The sequence below is a fragment of the Amyelois transitella genome, chromosome 9, assembly GCF_032362555.1.
Source record: "Amyelois transitella isolate CPQ chromosome 9, ilAmyTran1.1, whole genome shotgun sequence".
Taxonomy (NCBI): domain Eukaryota; kingdom Metazoa; phylum Arthropoda; class Insecta; order Lepidoptera; family Pyralidae; genus Amyelois; species Amyelois transitella.
The window spans coordinates 3,375,365-3,398,859 of NC_083512.1; the positions used below are offsets into that span (position 1 = coordinate 3,375,365).

Genomic DNA, 23,495 nt, shown 5'->3' on the forward strand with positions numbered 1-23,495 from the left:
TTTTTGAAAGTGTCAAACACAGATGATTGGCTGGACAGGTTTTTTATTAAATGAAGTGAGAGAGGCCGGATGTTAAAAGTTTAACAATTTTAAATTCAGAATGAAAATGTATCATTGTTATGCTACCCTTATCTTGCGGTTGGCGTTACCATCACGAGATTTTAAAACAACAATTTAAATTCGCAAACGATTATACTGGGAGAGATAAAAAATGGGGTAATGAAAAGAAAGATTTAGAAAAGGATCACTCCATCTCTCTCCATGGGATAGGCTTATTAATTTGGGATTCTTTATTTAGGCGATGGAATCTGAACTCTGTCACTAATCCAAACGGCTGAACGTGGCCTATCAGTTCTTTCAAGATTGTCTACCCTGCGAGAGATGTAGACGCGATTATATGTATGTACCTACATATGAAAAGAAAGAAAGAAAGACAGGTGGTAAGTAAGCTCAATTGTGTCTGAAGAAACAAAACTAATATAGTCATTACACACACATTGTCATTTTATAAATTTTTCTTCTTTGCTATAATAATTTATTCTAAAAACGTTATATGAAGCTTTACTCCAAAATCCTCCTAAATTTAAAGGTAATACGTTTGAATCTTGAACTAAATTCCTCAGCCTATGTCAGCCTCATCTACTTAAGTAATCAAAATATCTGCTCATAGATTACCCGAAATTCAGAATTCCGATCATAACTGACGCGTACCTACGAGATTGCTTATCGATAATTAGGTTACGTTGTCACGAAATTCGTGTTGAAATACATGAAAAATGCAGTGTTATTGCTTGGCAATGTCAAGTTTCGTGTGGCATGTATAAAATTGTTGGGCGGCATGCATCCATGATCTGCTGTCACATAGTTCGGAGGGCTCCGTGAGGAATGCGCCCCGCTGCTCGGTGTAAACCTTCGTATTAAGACCATTTTACAATGAAAATACGAGATTAATTTGTCTTGTAATTTTAATATAGCGCAAGTTGGACGCTTATTTGGGTGGAGTAGGTAATGTAGGTAATTCATAAGCAACAATTATTGTTGCATCAATCGAGTCTGTTCTTAAAGGACAGATACATAGGAAATAAAAAGGATTGAAAATGTAAGAACCTAAAGATCTTTTTTTGGTGTATATTGTGGTGCCATAAATTTAATTGCCTTTTATCTTGTCATGTAATTAGCTCGATTCGTTATTCCCTTCTTTAATTAATAAGAAATTACTGAAAGACCATAACTTTTATCTTTTCTTTTTCTTACATCTTCTCTTGTGATTAATCTTCAATTAAATATCATATTAAGAATAACAACTGCCAAAAGAGTTATTGCATATGCCTAAAGGTATTTTAGCTTGTGTCTAAGTGGCAACTAGAGTAAACTTTTTATGTACCTAGCTTTCGTAATTTTGCACTTACATTTCATAACCAGTGTGCAAGCGCCTTAAGTTGACATGAATCCACCTTTGTGTGCACATCACTAACCCCGCAGATAAACCCTCCATCAGACTCGGGGAAACCAAGGCCGGACAAACTTACATCCAAAAATAACACCACTATATATTTATAAAGATATTTTATTAAACATTTCTCTGTAAAATAGATTAATTAAAACTGACATTTACAACAAACAACTATAAAATTCTTTGTATTTTCCTTCTAACACTAATTACGTTAATAGGTCCTGTTTAATACTTGGAATCGATCTCTAGTATAGCCGAATGTACACACAGCATCAATTAAAAGAATACATACACGTTATATTTTTGTAACCATGCAAAATTGCTCGAGAATCAAACCGCCCAAAAAAACCTCGTGGATTTTTTTAAAACGACACTTGATTTGTATGCGAAATACTTAACTTGAAAAAGCACACATATTTCAGTTGTTTATTTCTAACGTGATAGGCAGAATTAATAGCCATTTAGTCCCCAATACCACGTTTAGATACATACGGTATTTTGCATGCTCACAAACATATAAGCTAGTTGTATATTTTTTTATTGAAGCTGTGTGTACTAGCAGTTGCGCGTGGCTTTGCCTGCGAAGTCTTAAAGAATACACGATAACGATTGAACACGTACCATCGTATCACACGAGGATGGGAGGGGATGCGGGTCGCATTACATTAATCTAGTACATATATTAATTGTCGATACATATATTCGTAAATCTATGTGCAAATAGCTTTATGCTCATTTACGGAAAGTCCTTTCAAGTATAAACCACATTGAGAAAAGAAATATATATACATGGATACTTACTTTTGCATTTATAGTATTAGTTAGGGTTAGGATATCATCAGGTTAACATCAGGTTAAACGAATGCTACGTTCTCTACAGTTAGTTTTCTGTGCATAAAATGGCAGACTAGATTTATATCAACAGAAAACTCATATAGTTAAACTGAAAGTGCTTGATGTCTACTCAATTCAAAGTTACACTTTATATTCCGCTATAAAATTAGAAACGCGTTTAAATGAGGGAATGGTTTATATAATAACTAACAAGTTGTTTATTGCATTATAAACACAACTCTTTTTCAAATTTAGATATTTTTAGCTAAAATATCTTTTATTTCGAGTATCCTTTATTTTACTTGCGTTTTCTAAATAACCATACTCGTACTATATATATAATTTTAAAAAAAATCAAAAAACTGGAAAATAAAACTTCAAAAAAATTCTGACACCTGTGTGAAAAATGAAAGACACTGATACATACATATGTACTCGTATTTATATACTTGTATAGGACTTCGTTCTTTTACATATACATAGATTATTAATTGGTACTCAGACGAGGTGTTCAAAAGCTCTATAGGGTTTCAAGGTAATGGCACACAGATTTAATATTTTAAAAGCATGTGACATGAAATGCCTTCAAGAGAGTAATAGCGACGGCTCGGAAATTTCCGATAAATGGGCATAAAACATCGCTACCACAAAACAGGTACAGAAATAAAGCTTCAAAATATGTCGTCCAGCAAGAAATCATTGCTTAAATCGTAACATTCACAACCATTCAACATTCCACCGGATTACGTTTATCCTGGTTTTATTCATACATAATTGTGAATTTGCTGATATTTATTTTGGTGCATTAGAGAGTTATTGCATTGTATTGTATCACTTTAAGGCAACTGAATGATTAACTATTGAATCGAAGCTATAAATCAGGTTATCTTATTAATTTTACATGTCAATGCTATAAGTAACAGCATTTACGTTGTTTGAAGCTTATTTAAGTGCTGTTGAAAAAAATTGTGTTGAAGTTACCTATACACTTAACTAGAGGCATAGCCAATAGCAAACCTTCATTCTTAATGCAACTTACATTTCGTAACAAAACTAGAACTTTCTCTGAAAATAAATAAATAGGATCAAATACACAGATTCAGTTCAGTTCATGTCTACTTATTCATTTATTTCCCATTAAAAGAAAATGAATTAGTACTAAATTCACCATAATATAAAAAGCTTTATTTCCGTACAATTTTTTGTTTTGTGGCGCTAAATATTAACATTACTCGCAACGGCAATGTTCAATGGCATTCACTTGCTACAAACATTGAACGGAAACCTATCTTCTGTGAATTGCAATATTACATTGCATTTCTGTGCATTCTTATTGTGTCTTCAAACACGGGGAAACTTAGTAGGTATAAAAATAGTATGGAGTTGAAACTTTATTGCATGTCAGTTGGAACGTTTGTGTAATTATTTATTAGGTATAAACTTGCAACCATATAAGTATTTCACGTCTTTATCCCTTACAGACAGATCTCTAAAATACTTAAAGGCTATGTTCAACTGGATGGCTTAATGATGAATTGAGATTCAGATAGTCACGGGTTTCTAGCCTTTCACCTAAAAGAAGAATCCCAAGTTTATAAGACTTTTTCTTGATTGACTTTTACAATCAGCTGGAAGACATGTTTTTCCTTTGCTGCCAGACCGTATGAAAGCTATTAGATGTGAAGTTTTATAATAAATTTCAGGCAAAAACTTAATGCGATGAAAATAATAAAGAAATGTATCGCACAATAAAAATTATAGAAGGTTTTTCTTGAACTGATATTTGAAATGCATATATGAAGAATACACATATTTATAAACGGAAAAAAATTAAACTGCCACCTCATTAGTAGGTACAAACGGAATTAAATACTTTTTAAAGGTACACACGCTGTTATTTCGGAAATATTTTATTTCTAACAATAATGTTTCAAAAAATAAACCAGAATTTTAATAAACCGTATACAAGTATTGAGATATCCGAACAATGTTTGTAGCATGGAAATATTTCATACAGTATTTGGGGCTGCAATGTGCAGTCCTCGCCTACTGCGACAGTGTTTCCAACTCCAGTGTTAGATCTGTAGATAGGTTTCAAAAAACTATAGTCCTTTAAATTTCTGTCTGACCTGTTTCTAGATTTGATGGAGTTCATTTTTAGTGACTTTCTCGGTGTAACTAACATTTTTCGATCGCTAATTCCATAAGAAATTTTCATCGAATGAGCTATATTTAGGAAAATAGTAAAATTAAGAAAAACTGTAAATCTACAGTTAAAACTGAGGAGTTGGCTACACTGTACCCCTGTAGCAAACACAGAGCAAAACACGATCATCCCAACATTCATTGCTCTGTGGCGATAAGCTACCTTGAATGCTCCCTTATATACACATACAGTTCATATACGAGTAAGTACCTTAAATTGACCGAAAGCATTTCTTTGGTTACCGCTTATATCAGTAGGCCTAAAATATATTTATGTGGATAGAAATGGAATAGTTGTCAGTTTTAAGCATTAATTTATGTTTCAATAAACTTTTGTAGCATCACAATTTAACGTCGCGTGCCTTTAATCAAGGTTCAATCAATCATCTATGTGTAGACAATGAGTGGCAAAAATGTCTTACGCCACGCAAATTTGAATTTTGCAATAACGGTGTATCTTTGTCGTAAAATACACATACCAAATAAGAAATGTTCTTGTTACTGTGTAAATTCCTATGCAATAAAGATATTACAAACAAACATACAAAGATATTATTATTGATTTTCTTCGAAATATAAGTTGTTAATTAAACGCCAGGATGATCACGATGATCAAAGGATAATTTTCGTTTAATGCTCAAAACTATCAACTTGAACGTCGAAATTGACGAATTAAATTCTTTAATCGCACGTTTTTTGTAGTAACATATTTGACACACATTGACCAACTCTATTCTCGTATTGGATAACCATTGGATTGTTTACAAGTTGGCCAAATATTTGATAAAAACACCGATTTATTACAAACATAGAGTAACGCATATGCAGGCGGCTCGCACGAGCGTAGTTAACGCGACCTCTATCCTACAAATCCATCATTTAGAGTGCGCAATTGATTTGCCACATCATCCCTCATCTAGATGTGTGAAGCACGTATAGTTGAAAAATAATTTAATAAATAAAAATTACTTACCTTTCTCATCATTTTTGGTTAGATGTTTAAAATGTTATAACGTTTCGACGCCCGGAAGGTAAATTTTAAACAAATATATAGGGACTGAACCATAAGGCTTTAAATTCTATTATAAAATGGTTGTAATTTTTTCTTGTCTTTCTCTTCATTTATTTATAATTTTTTGTGATGATGTATCTCTGCGGTCCACAAAAGCACATTGGTCTTAAATAAAAGCGTTTAAATAAAAATGCATTAAAATAAAGAGAGAAACCATGTTAACAATATTAATATCAGGTAGTGCCTACCTACATATTAAAAATGCGCACTCTCGTTAAACCCAGCGACGTACCGTATCACCTCTATTGCTCTACGTTACCGCACTATCAACGGTTAACATAATCGATTAACCTCAAACCATTGCCTGATTGCGTTGCTCCCCTAATAACGACATAACACTTGTCGTTCCACATATATATCTACAACAACTACTTACAAAAAGCTCTTATTCTTAACAGATTAAGCACAGTTTTGAAAGCTCTTTCGACTAGGTTGTGAATACTTGAAGTATAGTTCAAACTAAAAAATATTGTGCTTAAGCCACAAGCCTTTATAAGTTTTAATAAAATAAACTCTGAGTAATCTGATAGAATAAACAGTAATTATTTAAGTGAGAGTATTGTACTGTGATGAATTTAAATTATACAAATTGTGTGTGCACTTATCGGTAAAATTATAGGCAATATTTAAATTTTTCATTATAATAACATTTTTATAGTTTACACCTGATTCAATTACTAATTTAATAACCTACAACATTTTATTTTATATGGGCGTTAGTCTCAACATCAGAATACTTCATAGTGCATGGTATGGCACATTCACTTCAAACATCAACATTTATTATAATCTAATATTAGCTCAAGAAAGAAATGTAATTTATTATCCGTTCCACAAGATTGATCCCAAGGTTGTCTAACTTAGGGGTTGCGTAATCTACGATTGATTTTACCATATTCAGTGTAATATTAATTCGGCTACTATTATGATTACTACCTAAAGGTTTTACTCAGTCGCAACTTTATACCCAAAAAGGTCTAGCGTGTTAAATTAAATTTCTTCCTTCAGCCTACATTTAGTCATATGTTAAGTCAGCAGCATCTCATCTACCTGATTACTGACGTGTTGTCTTTTACACCCTACCCGATACATTTCAACAAGTAACATTTCATTCTTGACTATTCACAAATTCACATTAGCTACCTACAGCTTGCGGCGTCACCAACCCGCCAACGTGCGAGTAACTTAGTCTATGAAAATTCTCTCTGTCCACATTGTCACAGCCGGCGCTGTCAGTTTGTGCGTTCACTTCGTTACGTCCGCGAATGAAGCTCACGTGGTGGTGGGGGTGACTTCTGTCACGGGTTGTCTGAGAGCGAGCGGTTGTGGGGCGGCGTGTGGGTCATCTGGCGCCGGATCCGGTGAAGGCCCGGTATCGACCGGTTCCTCGGGAGGCGCGGCTGCCGGGCGGACGTTGTCCAGGCGAGGACGCGGCGAGTAACGCGGCGTCAGCGCAATGCCCCCGAGGACTGGGTGCGATTTAAGACCCCCGCCTGCTGGACGTCGTGCATCATGCGCTCGTTCTCCTGGCGAACTGTCAACAACGAAAAAGAAGAGCTTAACCACAATCAACATTGGTTTGAGGGGAGGACTTTGCTGGGACCACACTCCTGTTATCTACTGCTAGGTTACGGGGCTTATCAAACCAGGTTTATAATCTCTAGGGCTATTATTGTGTGGGTCCGTTACGGGTTAGTAACATTCAAGGGTCGTTCTAAGTCGATGAGTATGTACAAAAAAGGGTTAATGATCGTTAATCGAGGTTGGTACTTTATAACGTTAACGTTATTTTGGTTAAATTGTTAATGAAGCTGGCGGAATAATTAATACATGTTGCTAAGTTATATCGATGACGTAGCTTTTCCTTTTAAAATCTTCCGACAGAAAAAGGTCAAGTATTTTCTCCAGTTCATTAAACTTTCACTTGAGAATATCTTTTGATCTCCCAATCTGCTGATATGAGATTATAATATGAAATCAACAAAGGGAAGTACTTTTCTAATTTTTTGTAGTACATTATACATTGAATAATATTACGCATTTGTTATTAAAATCACCTAAGTGTTATATAGAATGTACCTAGCAATAACTTTTTGTAAAAAATAATTACATTTTATACCTATTTCTAAATACTTTTAAGATAAGTTCTTCCTTTTATTACCTTTTTCTGCCTATTTAAAATATAGTACGAGTACATAAATGTGGTATCAGTTCAAGTATAATGGGAATAATGACTTTTTCTAAACGATTTACCGTCTTCAATTTGGAACATAAGTTATAGAAAGATCTTAAAATAAATGCACATCACTGTAATCGATTCTTTCGACAATAATATCGTGCACATCTAATGATGCCATTTTTACATGAAGCGACTCTCGCCTGACTATCGCAACCATTGCAGGGGAACCAACCAACCCATGAATTCAAAAATTCAAAATTCAAAATTTTTTATTCATTATTATAGGATACTATTATATCGCTTAATAATTGTCGTATGGTTTAACAACTTGGTTGACGTCAAATAAATTACTTAAAAACTAAGTTTACTGCCGCTTCCAAGGCGTCAGTGCAGAAGAAGCGGTAACAAACTGCACTGTTGGATGTTGTGCACATGTTGGATCATGGTAAAAGCTGCACTAGATTAATGTGCCTATTCGCTAAGTCGCCTTTTACGACATCTATGGGAAAGAGATGGAGCGATCCTAAATTGTAAAATATGAAAAAATCGGGAATCATACGGCACAATGTAACTCTCTCTTATTCTTTCTCTGGGCGTTAGTCCCGGTTACATCTACACCTTTCTGGAGAGGATCCCGAGGCTTTATGACCATAATCATGGATTGGGTGGAGTTAGGTTTTAACACGAAGCAACTCCATTGGAGGGGAATCTAACTTACAGATCTCGGTCTCACATCCACTTACCTAAATTATTGTTAATTTCTCTTTATTTTTCTATCTACTTATAATCCGCTCCTTAAGTCGTGGCATTATTAAACTCCTTTTACACTACAAATTAATAATAAATATTTAATTACCTGTCTGAACTTACGCCAACAGAAACAGACAAAGACTAATGTTCCTGGTATTCAAAGTAATGCAAAACTGCTAACGAGATATTTTGTCCTAAATAAATAAGGTGAGGCGGGAGTCCTTTGACGTACTAAGGACAGTTGTAATCCGGAAATTGAGTGAAGTCTCAGTTTTCTAACTTACATATATCCATATCGATACATATACCAAAATTTTAAATAGTCAATATCTGTACTTGAAGGACAAAAAATAGATATGGGGGATTTACATATATATGACCAACAGAAGCCAAAAATTATATTTTTGGAATTCCCGTCTACCTGTCTGACTGGCATCACGTAAAAACTATTGCTCTGATTTAAATGCGGTTTGTCGCTAATGTGTTTGGCTTGGTTCAACTTAAAAATTTGTATCCCAAAAATTATTACCCCACCCCCTGTAAGGGAGCAATACAGGGGATCGGCTTTTTTGACAGATTTCTTTTTACTGTGGGCAAAGTCGGAGGCAAAAGCTAGTATATTATTGTTTAATCAGGTTTTAACACACACATTACCTACTCTTTTTTTGTAAAATATCGCAGGTTGACCAAGATGGCAAGATCGATGGCCGCATATTCAATATGGTATGTGGTTATGGTTATGTCTTCTCAGAAAGGATTCTTCAGCTACCTTTGCTAGTTATAGCGCTAATTCGAGCCGCCAAAGAAATCGGTTATTAAGATTTCTATGATCGACACAAGACAATCTCAGAAGGGTCTGTAAGGTGTTGCTTGTGGCTGTCCAGTTACCAAGGGATCTGAAGGTGTAGCCACAAACCACGTTTCGATTTCGACGACAAAATGTCCAGGTTTGTCACGGGCGGAAATTGAGAACGCGGTACAATTTATACCTTGCAACGTTGAACTGGCAAGTCTGAGAATCCATCTTGAAATGTGATTGGTTATGTAAACTGGGTTAGCAGTGGGTTTCCCCAGCCGATTGTTACAATGTCATCATTCACCAAATTTAGTCAATCCGGTCGAAACGTCAGGAAAAAACGGTATAGTCGTCTTAATTTCCGTTTGCATACATAATAATTGCGATCCTTTTTTTTAGGAGTTGGGCTAGCAACATGTCACTATTTGGATCTCAATTCCATCATTAAGCCGAGAAGCTGAACGTGGCCATTCAGTCTTTTAGGGACTATTGGCTCTGTCTACCCCGTAAGGGATATAGACATGACTATGTGTATGTGTGTATGCATACATAATAATAATAGCCTTTATTCGCTGACTTTGTACATCATCGGTTAATTACACAAAATAAGCTGATTTGAAGTGAAGTGTGTTTTCTTCGATCGATCGTGTAAATCGGAATAATACATTCAATTCCTATGAGCATGAGTATTGTATATGCATCCAGTGTTAGTAGGTACAATTATTAATTTCGCGGTTATAGGTCACTTCGTCGGGGCACAGGCCAAGCCATGTCATTAGTCTTAGTCTTATTATTGTTAACGTCTCATTACTCTAGCGTAAGCTGATACTATACACTAACGACTTACGACTAAGGTTATGTTCACACGGTGTATGAAAAATAAATGTATGTATGTATTATGTGTTACATAAATATGGCCAGGCCTCTTTCTCGGACAGATAGGCATAGACCTTTCGAGAGAGTATTTTTCTTTGCGCATAACATAATTACGAGTAAAATGCATATTCCATCGCACTTTGATGAAATGTTATATGATGATACTAGCATGTGTCGTGTGGTTCTGGGCGTTTTAAATTAGGACTACGCAATCTCATTTCCGTAAATATCGCAAGAGATGACTAAGGATATAATCATATTCATCTAAGAAAATCATTTAGACTTCAGGATAACGACTTCAAGGTCGTGGTCACAGGTTGCCTATAGGCTCTTCTTCAAAAAAGGTGAGGACGCTTAAGCCCAAAAAATGATTTCTTAAGCAAAAATGATAAAAATATCTCAATTCCAGCACCAAGCCGTATAGCTGAACGTGGCCTTTCAGTATTTGCAAAACTGTTGCCTTTGCCTGCCCCGTAAGGGATAAAGACGTCATTATATATGTATGAAAAAAGGCACGTAATAAGCTCAATAAAGAAGCATGCCAGTCGAATCTCAAGTCCGAGCCAAGGGTCAGTATGTTAATTTTCAAACAAAATCTGTTTTGATTTCAAACAGTGTTCGTAATTCAATTTTACGAGATGGTTCCGGCTGTGTAATGGAAAATATTTCCAATACGTGCAAACATGCAATCTGAGGCATCATTCAGGCGAGATTTTCCATTCAGACCAGTTCCGCATTTTTATTTTACATTTCCTTTATCATGTTGCTAGCTTTTTCTCGAAGGCTGGTATCCATGGGATTGTTAAAAAAACGTTTTTATTGAATGTCTAGTATATATCTAACGTTGCATAGTGACATGGGCAGACTAGGCTTACCGCGCTATGAATGTTGAATACTTTTGTTTTATATATAGTAATTTTTCTTCTATATTAAAATCCCAAAAACAGCGAACGAATAACCTAAATCGCGCAAGCAAAGATTTCACAGATTGGAGCATATATACAACCTCCGACACAATATCGTCGGAGCCGCGGTTCCTCAGGCATAATACCTAGCCTGGCGGAAGATCTTCCCTTTGGTGGCGGTCGAGCCGAATCATCGCTCCCGCTACAATACCTATACGCATTTTCACTCATTTCGGTAATCGATGCACGTATTTATTCATGTATATTGTTTATTTGTTATAGTTTTTATGTATGTATATTATAATTGTTTTATTTTATATTTTGTGTAGGTATTTATTTAGTTTGACCCCACATAAAGTTCTCTGTCAGACGCAATGGTTGACTGGTAGATAATGCTTCTAGCATTAAGTCCGCTAATTGTGCTATACATTTGTATTTTGGGCAATGAAGTTTAAATAAATAAATAAGTCCTTCGAAGCTCAAACAGAACCTTTATCAAAATTCAGTGGGTACTTAATGGATTTCTTATTAACATAAGTTTTATTAAGAAAGGCTTACTTTACCAAAGAATAAGTACTTTATACTCTTTTCTCTCATAATAGAATCACTCATGCCTGTTTTAACAAGATTGTGAAATCAACAAAGTTTCAGAAATAAGTTATATGAATTTTGTATGGAAATTTCAAAGTTGTCAGCGTTAATATGCCAAGCTTATCCTACAACTTAAAAGCCTAGTTTTCAGGTAAAATACTATTCTTAACCAGTTTATGTCCGTAAACTTAATTTCGTATGCGAAGAATATTAAATTAACAATATTTAGGTCCTGTGCGGTGTATCCGTATGAAATAAAGCCAGTTTTAAAGTTAAGCAATAAGTATCTTCTTTAAAAACGCATGCAATTAATTAATTTGTTAAATTACGCATATTTTTACGCCTAGCTAGACAGAGATATGAATATGCTGGATATAAATTTGCATTTGCAAATCTTTCACTTCTGCATGAAAATATACATACATAAAATCACGTCTATATCCCTTGCGGGGTAGACAGAGCCAACAGTCTTGAAAAGACTGATAGGCCACGTTCAGCTATTTCAGCTTTTAGATAGAATTGAGATTCAAATAGTGACACCTTGCTAGCCCATCGCCTAAAAGAAGAATCCCAAGTTTATAAAATATATATTAGTCGCCTTTTACGACATCCATGGGAAAGAGATGAAGTGGTCCTTTTCTTTTTTCTATTGGTGCCGGGAACCACACGGCAATAAACATATCGTAGTGAAACAACAGACGATATAAGCGTTAAAAATGTAAGACGTTTAAACTGTATCCTATTCCTATATATTATTCTTCGTCACAATCAAAACGAACGACGCCAAAGCGAACGGAATATGCAAAAATAATTATTGTTTGGAGACACGCCTGAGGGCGCTAAATTGGTTGAGGATAACGTTGTTAAAAGTCCCACCGAAACGCGACAATTAAGAATTCTTTCACCGCCACTTTGGACCGTTTTATTCGATAAAACACATTTACATTTTTGCTGGAGACAATTCTTATTAAATATGTCTCGTGGAATCAAAATGACAATGATGCCTGATTCGAGGCTTATTGGAATCAGGATGAATATTACGTAATTTTCGTGTAAATTCGCTGACAGTAAGTCGAATTGTCATGAAATTACCTTCGGGCTGCGCTCAAAATATTAATGACACGATATTTTCGACATCATCATCTGTTTGCTACCTTTTGTACTTTTTTTTTATGTAATTCTAGTCATTTTGTTCTTGCATTTTTAGTTTAATTAAGTTCTGCATAATTGAGGAAAAGAAAAGGAAATAAATAAATAGAAATTACCTTCGTATAACGAATTCGCATAAGAGATGATTTTATAATCATACTTATATGAAAAATGCGAAAGTTTGTGAATATTCTGATGTATAAGCAGTACTTTTGAAAAAAACTTTCAAATCTATTAGAGACCTTAAGACGTTTTTTAGCGTAAAAGAGTACAAATAAGGAAAGAGTAACAATAATACACTCACTACAACACAACTTTGACGCAAAATCTTTTGAACGGATCGGATAAAATTTTTCAAAAGTATAATTTATTAGCGACTAGCGACCCGCCCCGGCTTCGCACGGATGCAAAATTCGGAAAATTATACATAAAAACCTTCCTCTTGAATCACTCTACCTGTTACAAAAAACCGCATGAAAATCCGTTGCGTAATTTTAAAGATTTAAGCATACAGACAAACAGACTAAAATAGCGACTTTGTTTTATACTATGTAGTGAAGCCGCGGTCGCTAGTATACGTTTAACGTAAACAACTTTGTATCATTTAACGCATCACATGATTCCGGGCCGTGTATTAGGGAGGCCGAACTCACACCTGACTGCACTGGCGTCTCTCCAAACGGTTTTGGCATTAAACCCTTATTAGACTTACAGCCATAGTCCGATGTGGCCATGGATTTGCGTACGTCGGACCAATTCCAAATATTTTTCAATACAAGATTTTTTTATTAAATTTTTCGTGCCACACATTTGTCCTCCTGTGGGAATGTAAAAATATCTGTTGAACTCATCAATTACTAGTCCATATTTTAACAATTTGTGTTAATAAATATGATTTTAATTGTGACAAATAAAGTATACATCTTTTTATGTCATTTTCTGCCTCTTTGAAGATGATCAAGCATAAAACACATTCTGTACAAAATAAAATTGCCTGCATATACTTTAAATGATTATAAAAGGCTTTTCTCTAGAAAAGAACAATAAAATTCGTGCTAGAAAATTCTTAATTCCGCAAGCGACTTTTAGTCGCAGGTAGAAGCTTCACTAATGTACCGTTTAGGGGTTAAAAGTGGGTGATTACCCACCGCAATAAAAGTTTACGGGACCAACGAGCCGCGACCCGGCAGGACCCCGTCTATGACCTCATCACTTTGTTTTTAAACAGGGTAATTATTTTACCATAATGGTTTAGATTTATACTCTTAACTAATGTTGCGCGAGATTTCCTTTGCCGAACAATACGCTGATTATCAGTTATGACCAAGGGCAGATCAATTTGCGCATGTAATAAAAATTGAGGTGAGCAAAATCTAAATGAGATTGTTTGACACTTTGAATTTTATAAAAATTTAGTTTCTTCTGTTCACTAGGGTATAGGCTTATAAACTTGGGATTCTCCTTTTAGGCGATAGGCAAGCAACCTTTCATTATGTGTCTTAACTATCTCAATTCTATCATCAGGCCAAAAAGCTGAAGACGGTCTATCAGTTTTTTTAAGACTGCTGGCTCCGTCTACCCCGCAAGGGATATAGACGTGACTATATGTATGTATGTATGTATTTTGTTCACTAACAATAGCCGACACTTAAGATGTCTACAAGTTGTTCTTAAGTTCAACTCAACAGTTTCAAGTGTAGCCAATCCTACTAAATTGAATAGTCTGGCCAAGGCCCAAAGTAGGTCTGTTGGCAAAATAACTGTTTCAATTATAACTGCGACGTCGGAAAATATACGGTTTATTATTTTGATTTGTTTATCTGCGAGTGTTTTAATAACTGGCTGGTTCATCTTGATGAAACTTTTTTCTTTTGTTTGAGTAACGAAGTTGAATCTCGTTTTTCGAATACTAATAATACAACACGAATATTTTAGAGCGTCGATGGTCGAACATTAATAGTGTTTTATAGACGTAATTATATTTACGTATGTACTACAAAATGTTTTCAAATATTAACAAGTTGGGATAAAAGAGATCAATACGTTTGTCTGTGGTAAAATTTCTACAAAATCCTTAAATGTATACAAGTTTTAATCCCTTATTGTGAACAGACAGAGTCAACAATCTTGAAAAGCCCGAAGGCCCGGGTCATCAGAATGAATGAATAATCGTTTTATTTTCTGAAAAAGGTCGATTGGACTGAAGTTTTTGTGAAATTTACCTGTCACCAAAGGAATGGACGTTAAAAGAAATTGTGTTTCGACCTGTACCGGATGTGAAAAATGAAGGGTTAAAATAAAATTGACGGGTTAACATTTAAAAGGTTTTAAGAAGAAATCGACAAGCAGTATTGTTATAAAGTAGTAAAGGTAATTGTTCTATTTTATGGTTCTTATATAGATAGGTTTTTTGCCTTTTTTATATAATTGACAGCTCTTATAAATTTTTTTATTACAGTTTTATTCAAAACCTACCATAGTCCATTGTTCTTTAGTACTTTTTGGTAATTAATGTACTTAAAATGATTATTATACATACCTTTAATACATTTTAAAATACAGTAGCAATTAATTAATGCTGAAAATTACATGTGGTATGACGCTGGGTGCACACGTGACTAGAATTGTAGTTTATTTTTACTCGAGAGGTTATAGCATAGATTGAGACAGAGGGGAAGCTTTAAAAAAGTAATTTAATCAGGTCAATTAGAAATTATAATTCTTCTTTATTTTACGCCAGTGAAGCTACGGGCATTATCAAAGTTTAAAATATATATTGGATATTAATTTTCCCAATTATTTTAAACTTTCGGTGATTTGCAGTAGTTCTCTTGGTGTAAATGTGGAATTTTTGTTTTTACAAGAAGCTGTTCTACTGTGATGCCATTTATCATCATCATCAACTCTATTTCTGTATCAAATTTCAACAAAATGGTTAAGTGGTTTAGGCGTAAATGCATTACAGACAAATAGAGTTACTGTGATGGACGCAAGGATTTATTTCGTTGAACTAAAATAAAGATTTCAGTTATTATTTTGTTAAATCAAATAAGTTCATTATTACTTTCTCCTTGTCCATATCGACAGTTAAAACTTAAAAATAGCTTAATACTTTCGATGTTTTGTAATAATACTCTTGGTGGAATGTTTGTTTTTACGAGTAGCAGTTCTGCCCGGCTGCAATGATTCCAATGAGGATTTCGCTTTTTAGGTCACATCTATAGAAGATTTTCGATTTTGATCACTGTAAATCAACACTGTTTTAGATGCTCACATATATTTCGTCTACATTACACGTTTATTTAGCCTCGGAAAGACTGAAAGACCACGTTCAGCTTGGCTTATTGAGGAATCGAGATTCATATCCATGTAATCTAGATGATGAAATTATGTAGGTACATTTGAAAGTTTCATTGTAACTAGTGATTAAAAAATGCTTTTTTATTACTACTAGTTTTGTAAAAGTTTATGATAAATACTTTTAATGCTCGCTTACGCTATATCGATTGATTTATAACGAATCCTTTGAGCAGCGCAATAAATTAAACATACCAAAATTGAAAACAAGAATTATATTAGTTCTTATCAGATTTCCTTTGTCCATCCTTGTAAACTAATTTAATACCTTTAAAAGTTTTCATAGCACAAAAGCAATAAGTGTTAGAAATTAACTATAAAAGAATACTTTGTTCATCTCTCACTTCTCATGAACACACAAGAGCTCGTCAGATGGTTTTTATTCATCTGTTGGCACTGGCACTTCTCTGGAGTTTTATGGAGATAAAACATATTATTATACTATTAACAGGTAATAATATAAGGACGTAACTGTATTATAACCTAATTACGTCGAGTTTGATATGTCAATAAATAAAAAAGAAAACTGATTGACCGATGTATATCCCTAATTGCTGGCCCGAGAGATTTGAAAGGCCTTGTGTGGTCCAGCGCAGTGCAATGAGAGAGAATTTCTTGATATTCACATGGAAAAGGCATTTTCACGTTAACGCCGGCAGATCTGTTCGAAAGACAAATGTAATTAGAAAATTCTAAACAAATAAACAATGACAGAATAATATTAATTTACCAGTCGTTTACATAAACAATCCCCCTTTGAATCAACAAGTTAATAAATTTGATTCCCTCAAGTCAGAGCGCTGCATTTACAAGGTTTATGAGATCAGGATAATGTAAAGAAATGTAAATTATAAATTTTCCTTGTATCATTTATTTCGTGGTGTTTATATCGGTTTTATTTTATTTAATGTTGAACAGAAATAAATTGAGGGTATGTTTTTGAAATGTACTCATTTTATGAGTTATATCAAATTTAATATATTTATAATAAATGAAATTTCTTACGAACATCTATCTATGCTTAACTAAAACAACAGGGTAATCATGGCATTTGTGATGGTGATAACATTTTTGTTAGCACCAGGATTACAATCCTACTACTATTATAAAGGCGAAAGTTTGTATGGATGTATGGATGTTTGTTACTCTTTCACGCAAAAACTACTGAACCGATTACCATGAAATTTGGTATGTAGGTAGCTGAAGACCCAGAATAACACATAGGCTACTTTTTATCCCAGAGTTCCCGCGGGATTGATAGGGTTTCCATGCGGACGAAGTCGCGGGCGACCTCTAGTATGTATATACTTACAATACATACTTACCGGGTCCTAAGATTTAATTCAACTGCAAGGGATCGGAAATACTCTACGTCTGAGAAAGATTTCAACAAGTTAACTCAACCATACAAAAATGAATAACAATGCAAGGAATTCCTGTGAACAAATCTAGGTCCATACGAATCCGATATCGTCATACGACTGACGTAGATTAATGAGTTTCTATTGAAACCGATTTATTACCTTAGCTGTTGGAAATTGAGCTACACGATTGAAAACCAGTTGAACAACTGTTAGAGTTTCTGTCTTTCAAATATGAGAGATCTTTTTTCACTTTTTTTCGAGATTATATTTGTAAATTAACGGGTTTTTATAAGAACACCATCTAACGCAAATTGGTACAATGGACAAAATATGTATATTTGTTGTACGGCTTTCAAGCTATCATTGTTTATGAGATTCAGCATGGTGACACACAGACAGACGGAAAGACAGCGGACGCTTAGTAGGTTACCTTTAAGGTAGGGAACCTTAAAAATGAAAACCAAATTTGTGGAGCAGTGTAATACATGTACAATATCTTATTATAATATCATCCCTTCGAAGTCATGAAAGAAAAAGTCAAGACTTATTCAATATCAATTTAAGTTATAATAAAATTGAAGAGCATAAGATCTTCTTCTTGATATTCTATGTGCAGTCGCTTAGAAACTTTATTACGAAGTCTATCTTAATATTAAAATAATGTAGGAGACCGTATTAAGTTATCCTAACAGGGTTTTTATGGTCGATGTTCATACGTGGTATGAATCAATTTTATTACATTATTGAGTTATATCTGTAAGTTTAGAAATATTTCCAAGTAAAACTAAAGAATTATTTGTCGGTTGACACTCTTTTTGGGACAAGTTCATCGTGTTAAACATAAACTGACTTAATTGAAAACTCATTTTCAGAAAAAAAGTAACCTATAATAATAAAGTACTTCGGATAATTAACTTTTATTAATTTCATCAGAATACCATAGCCATGAAAGTGTATCTGAGAAACTGACACACTTTTTTTTTAATACTGTAGTAATAATGCAATGAAATTATATTGATTCTGTCTTTCTCGCAAGGGATAAAGTCGTGACTGTATGTATGTATAATTTTATTAAATTTAAATGACAAACGATGTTAAGCAAAATGCTTGTTTAACCGCTTAATAAGGTCGTAAAACTTCTAACATACATGCTTCAACACTTCATTTGGAACTTTAGAATGTAAATGCAAAGTGGGTCACACAAGGGACCGGTGAACGGTTAAATTTGGGAACTTCATTCTGTTTTTGTTCGCACAAAACTTTACGTGTCTTTGAATGGATGCGACGAGCAAGCATCGAAGAGCAAAATGTAAGTTGTTACATAAGATAGGTAGTGAAAGTATACATAAAAGAATATAAATATATACGGGACAAATTACACAGATTGAGTTAGTCTCGAAGTAAGTTCGAGACTTGTGTTACGAGATACTAACTCAACAGTACTATATTTTAAAATAAATACATACTTATAGGTATAGATAAACATCCAAGACTCAGGCCAATCAGAAAAAGTTCTTTTCTCATCATGCCCTGGCCGGGATTGGAACCCGGGACCTCCGGTGCGCCACAGAGGCCGTCAAAATCATAAAAGTATATTTCATTTGAATCGTAGGTACATCTGTACACGTCTTTTTAGAAGAGGTGTAGACACATAAAACGTGAAAATTTATTTGTATGTTTTTTTTTGTCAGTCTTTCACTTCAAAACCACTAAATCGATCTTTATGGAATTTTACATAAATTAAGTGTGGAATACGGAGAAGGACATAGGGATATAGTTATCTGCTAGGTGAATTACCTTTTGTCTTCTCAGACAATCTGCACGCAATATTAATTATCTATATCTATACATATAATAAATCTGTAGAAAGGTCAATTCTGTACATTGAAAATATTGAAAAAATAAATAGCAGGGGGTGTTACTGGATCGATACCAAACACAAAAATGTGATTAAAAAAATTTTTGTCTGTCTGTCTGTATGTTCAGGCATCACGTGAAAACTAACGGTTCGATTTTGATAAAACTTGGTATAATTATACCTTATTATCCTGGGCGTAAAATAGGATACTTTTTATCCCGAAAAATTCGAAGAAAAAAAATCTTAATTTTTCAGTTTATCCATAGACGTTGTTCTGTAGAACCGCGAACACACGTTGCGTTACCCGCAGTGGATTTAGCGCCGTAACCTGTAGCGCCTAAAGTCGGCTTTGGCTTGAACCGTTTGCTGCACAAGCGGGCTGCTACTAATTACTATGAAAAAAATACTACATAGCTACATTAATTCCCATCAAGCTGAAAATAAGTATAATTATTTAAAACACAATCAAAAGCATTATTTCAAAATTCCCCATGATTCCGGTTTAAGGAAAAAAAATTACTCACGGTCAAAGGTAAAAAATGGGTGTATCGCAATTTTCTTTAAAACGGTAAGTTTTTCAAATCGGAAAATTACCTCAGACATAAATTGTAGATCATAAAGTTATCTATAAAAAAGGTATCAATATTTTTTTTCAACAAAGCTACCGTTTCTGTGATATAACGATGCAAAAAGTTGCAAGCGTCATTATATGCATCCGTTTCCTTGCCACCTCTGAGGTAGTGTACTATTAGCGCGTTTTTTTTTAACATTTTTATTATTAAACTTGAAAAAGTCTGAAATAGGTTAGAATAAACACGTGTTTTCACTACGCAGTGGCACTAAAGACTAACTTTCGCATTTATTATTTAAAAAAAATAGAATAACCCTAAGGGTTCATACAGACGAACTGCAAGTTGTAAACGTCAGAGTCTACTTCAGCCGTCGCCATCTGTCGACGGCAGCCGACGACGCGTCGGCGGCAGCAGTCAATACGTCGACGGCTGCCGCCGACAGGTGGCGATGTTTGCGGTTCTTGCGTGTTTCGTCCGCCATTTTGTCAGTCGACTGCAAATAGACGGAGAGTGCGCAAGCGTCACGCATCCACAAAATGAGCTACCTTAATGTCATGGCGAGTCTTTGCTCAGCTGGTATACTTTTCCGCATCACGGTGTCTTGGCGAGATATTGAGGCTTTCAAGATAGTTGTTAACTCATCAAAAGAAGCGATTGACATACGAAAGTAATTGAAAAATTTTTTTTCGTTCTCTCGTAAACGTGGATAGAGTGTATAAAAGTCTCCCTCTTGTTCTCTATACATTAATATTTCTTCAACCCACACTGAACGTATCTTTCTTTTTCGTTGTTGTCGGCGACGGCGGCGGAGTAAAAGCAATAACAGTGTTTCTTCCTCGGAATCCATTTTGCAACTGGCTCCTATACCACGACTACTAGTACGCGGCATTCTAATACTGCAAACGTCGCCTGTCAACGGCAGCTGTTGCCGCCTATCGGCGGCAGCCGTCGACGTATTGACTGCTGCCGCCGACACGTCGACGGCTGCGGTGGTACCCTGCCGTCGACACCATGCCGTTCGTCTGTATGCGCTCTAAGTGAAGAAAATCGTCTTAGGACAATAATAGAGATTACAATTATCAAATTCAATGCAATAATCAAATTAAAACTTAAACTACTTATAAAAAGAAAGAAAAAAGATGACTACAAACTAAAATTTAATTTATAAATTGTATAGTCCTTGCATAACATCAACATGCGGGAATGTGCCCAGAAGGCTGGCAGCATTGCCAATTCGAATGGCAATGCTGATTCTCTGAGCCAGATAATTTCCAGCCCTCCGGTCAAGAGATACCTCAATTAGCTTTTTCGACAATTGTCGGAAAAGCTGATGGGCAGATAGGCCCCCCTGGTACCAGAGTTTCTACCCCAAAAGGTTCAAAAGTATAGATATTACCGATAACTACATACATACATACATACATAAAATCACGCCTCTTTCCCGGAGGGGTAGGCAGAGACTACCTCTTTCCACTTGCCACGATCCCTGCATACTTCCTTTGCTTCATCTACATTCATAACTCTCATCATGCAAGCTCAGCGGTTTCGGGTACTTTTGACCTGACCATTTACCAGGACGTCCTTAATTTGATCTAGATATGTTCGTCTAGGTCTTCCCACCCCGACCTTTCCCTCCACACTCTCCATGTACCTATATCTGCTTAGTCAACCTGTTTTCATTCATCCTCTCCACATGACCGAACCATCTCAACATACCCTTTTCTATTCCTGTAACTACATCTTCTTTCACATCACAACATTCCCTTATCACACTGTTCCTTATCCGGTCACTCAATTTCACACCCAACATACTCCTTAACGCTCTCATTTCCACTGCATTTATTCTGCTTTCGTGCTTCTTTTGCCATACCCAACTTTCACTCCCATACATTAATGTCGGGACCAACACGCCCCTGTGCACAGCCAGTCGAGCCTTTTTGGATAGTTTCTGACTGCTCATAAAGGCATGCAAAGCTCCATTCACCATGTTCCCCGCGTTCACTCTCCTTTCAATATCACTATCACACTTGCCATCTGATGTAAACTTTGATCCCGATAACTACATATTTGCGCCTTTTGAGGTTTTTTGCCTCATTTGAAGCAGAACGGCCTTAGATTTAGTAACCTGAAGATGAGACGGCGCAAGTGTGTCGACACAAGTAGCATCCCACACCAAAGGCCGCCCCAATCTCCAGGGTACCAAAGTCATACCATCCGGTCTCTTGGCATCATCCCGAGCCAGACCGTTTGGTTCTAGAACGGCTGGAACATGGATGGTGGCAAGAGCACGGAGGATTATATCATTTAGGGCGGCATGGCGCCCTAAACGGCCGGCACTCCTAGGGCATGAGAGGCCGTGGTGTCCATAGCCGACAACGGTATCCCCGCAAGGACAACTATTATTAAAGACTAACGGTATTTCATGTGTTGAGCATTCTGAGATAAAGCAGCTATACGACCCTAGCCACGTACACAAACAGAGAGACAGATGTTGTCTCAAGGTTTCACTACAGTATAAATGAAGGGACTGGGTTTCATTATACTTATGTATATTTTATATTTTGAATTCAAGTTAAAATTACCGACAGAACAATATTTTTACTTATATTACTGCTACATAGAGTATATACGAGACGTGCTTATGCATATTATGACGCTTGCAACTTTTTGCATCGTTATATCTTAGAAACGGTAGCTTTATTGAAAAAATATTGATTCCTTTTTATAAATATCTTTATGATCTACAATCTATGTCTGAGGTAATTTTCCTATAAAACTTACCGTTTTGAAGAAAATTGTGAAAATCCCATTTTCTTACCTTTGACCTTGGGTAATTTTTTTCCTTAAACCGGAATCATGGGGAATTTTGAAATAATGCTTTTGATTGTGTTTTAAACAATTATACTCATTTTCAGCTTGATGGGAATTAATGTAGCTTCATTCCTATTTTTTGGTCTAAATTGACCGGACTGAAAATAAAATGGAGAAATAAACCATCTACGCGAAGACCGACATCCGCGCGGACGGAGTCGCGGGGGAAAGCTAGTCAGACAATAAGTCTGATAATTAATATTTCATATATTATTAATTATATAATCAAGAAAAGCATTTCAGTGATTTCAACTGTATGTTCAACATACATGTCAGTCACCTTTTCCTTTCATACATACATATGGTCACGTCTATATCCCTTGCAGGGTAGACAGAGCCAACAGTCTTAAAAAGACGGAATGGCCACGTTCAGCTATTTGGCTTCAGGATAAAATTGAGATCTAAATAGTGACAGGTTGCGAGCCCGTCCCCTAAAAAAGAATCCCAAGTTTGTAAGGATGGATTCTATGGATATCGTAAAAGGCGACTAAGGGCCTACCCCTTAGTCGCCTTTTACGATATCCATAGAAAAGAGATGGAGTGGTTCTATTCTTTTTTATATTGGTGCCGGGAACCACACGGGAATTTTTATTTAATATACAGAAAAATCGGTGAGTATCAGGCAATGATTCATAGCATAGTGTTTCAAGCTTGTAAAATCAC

General features: G+C 35.3%; 1 protein-coding gene across 2 annotated transcripts in view; it reads right to left on the minus strand.

Moving 5' to 3' along the window:
• Positions 1 to 5,553: 5,553 nt before the first annotated feature.
• Positions 5,554 to 23,495, minus strand: part of LOC132902073 (uncharacterized) — a 44,838-nt gene continuing 26,896 nt past the window's right edge. The window contains exon 2 of one of the 2 annotated variants that reach the window (XM_060945830.1): positions 5,554 to 7,098. In XM_060945830.1, the coding sequence (XP_060801813.1) occupies positions 6,837 to 7,098 (262 nt within the window). In that variant the 3' untranslated portion in view covers positions 5,554 to 6,836. The remainder of the gene's footprint in view (positions 7,099 to 23,495) is intronic. The other variant, XM_060945831.1, reaches the window with a different exon arrangement.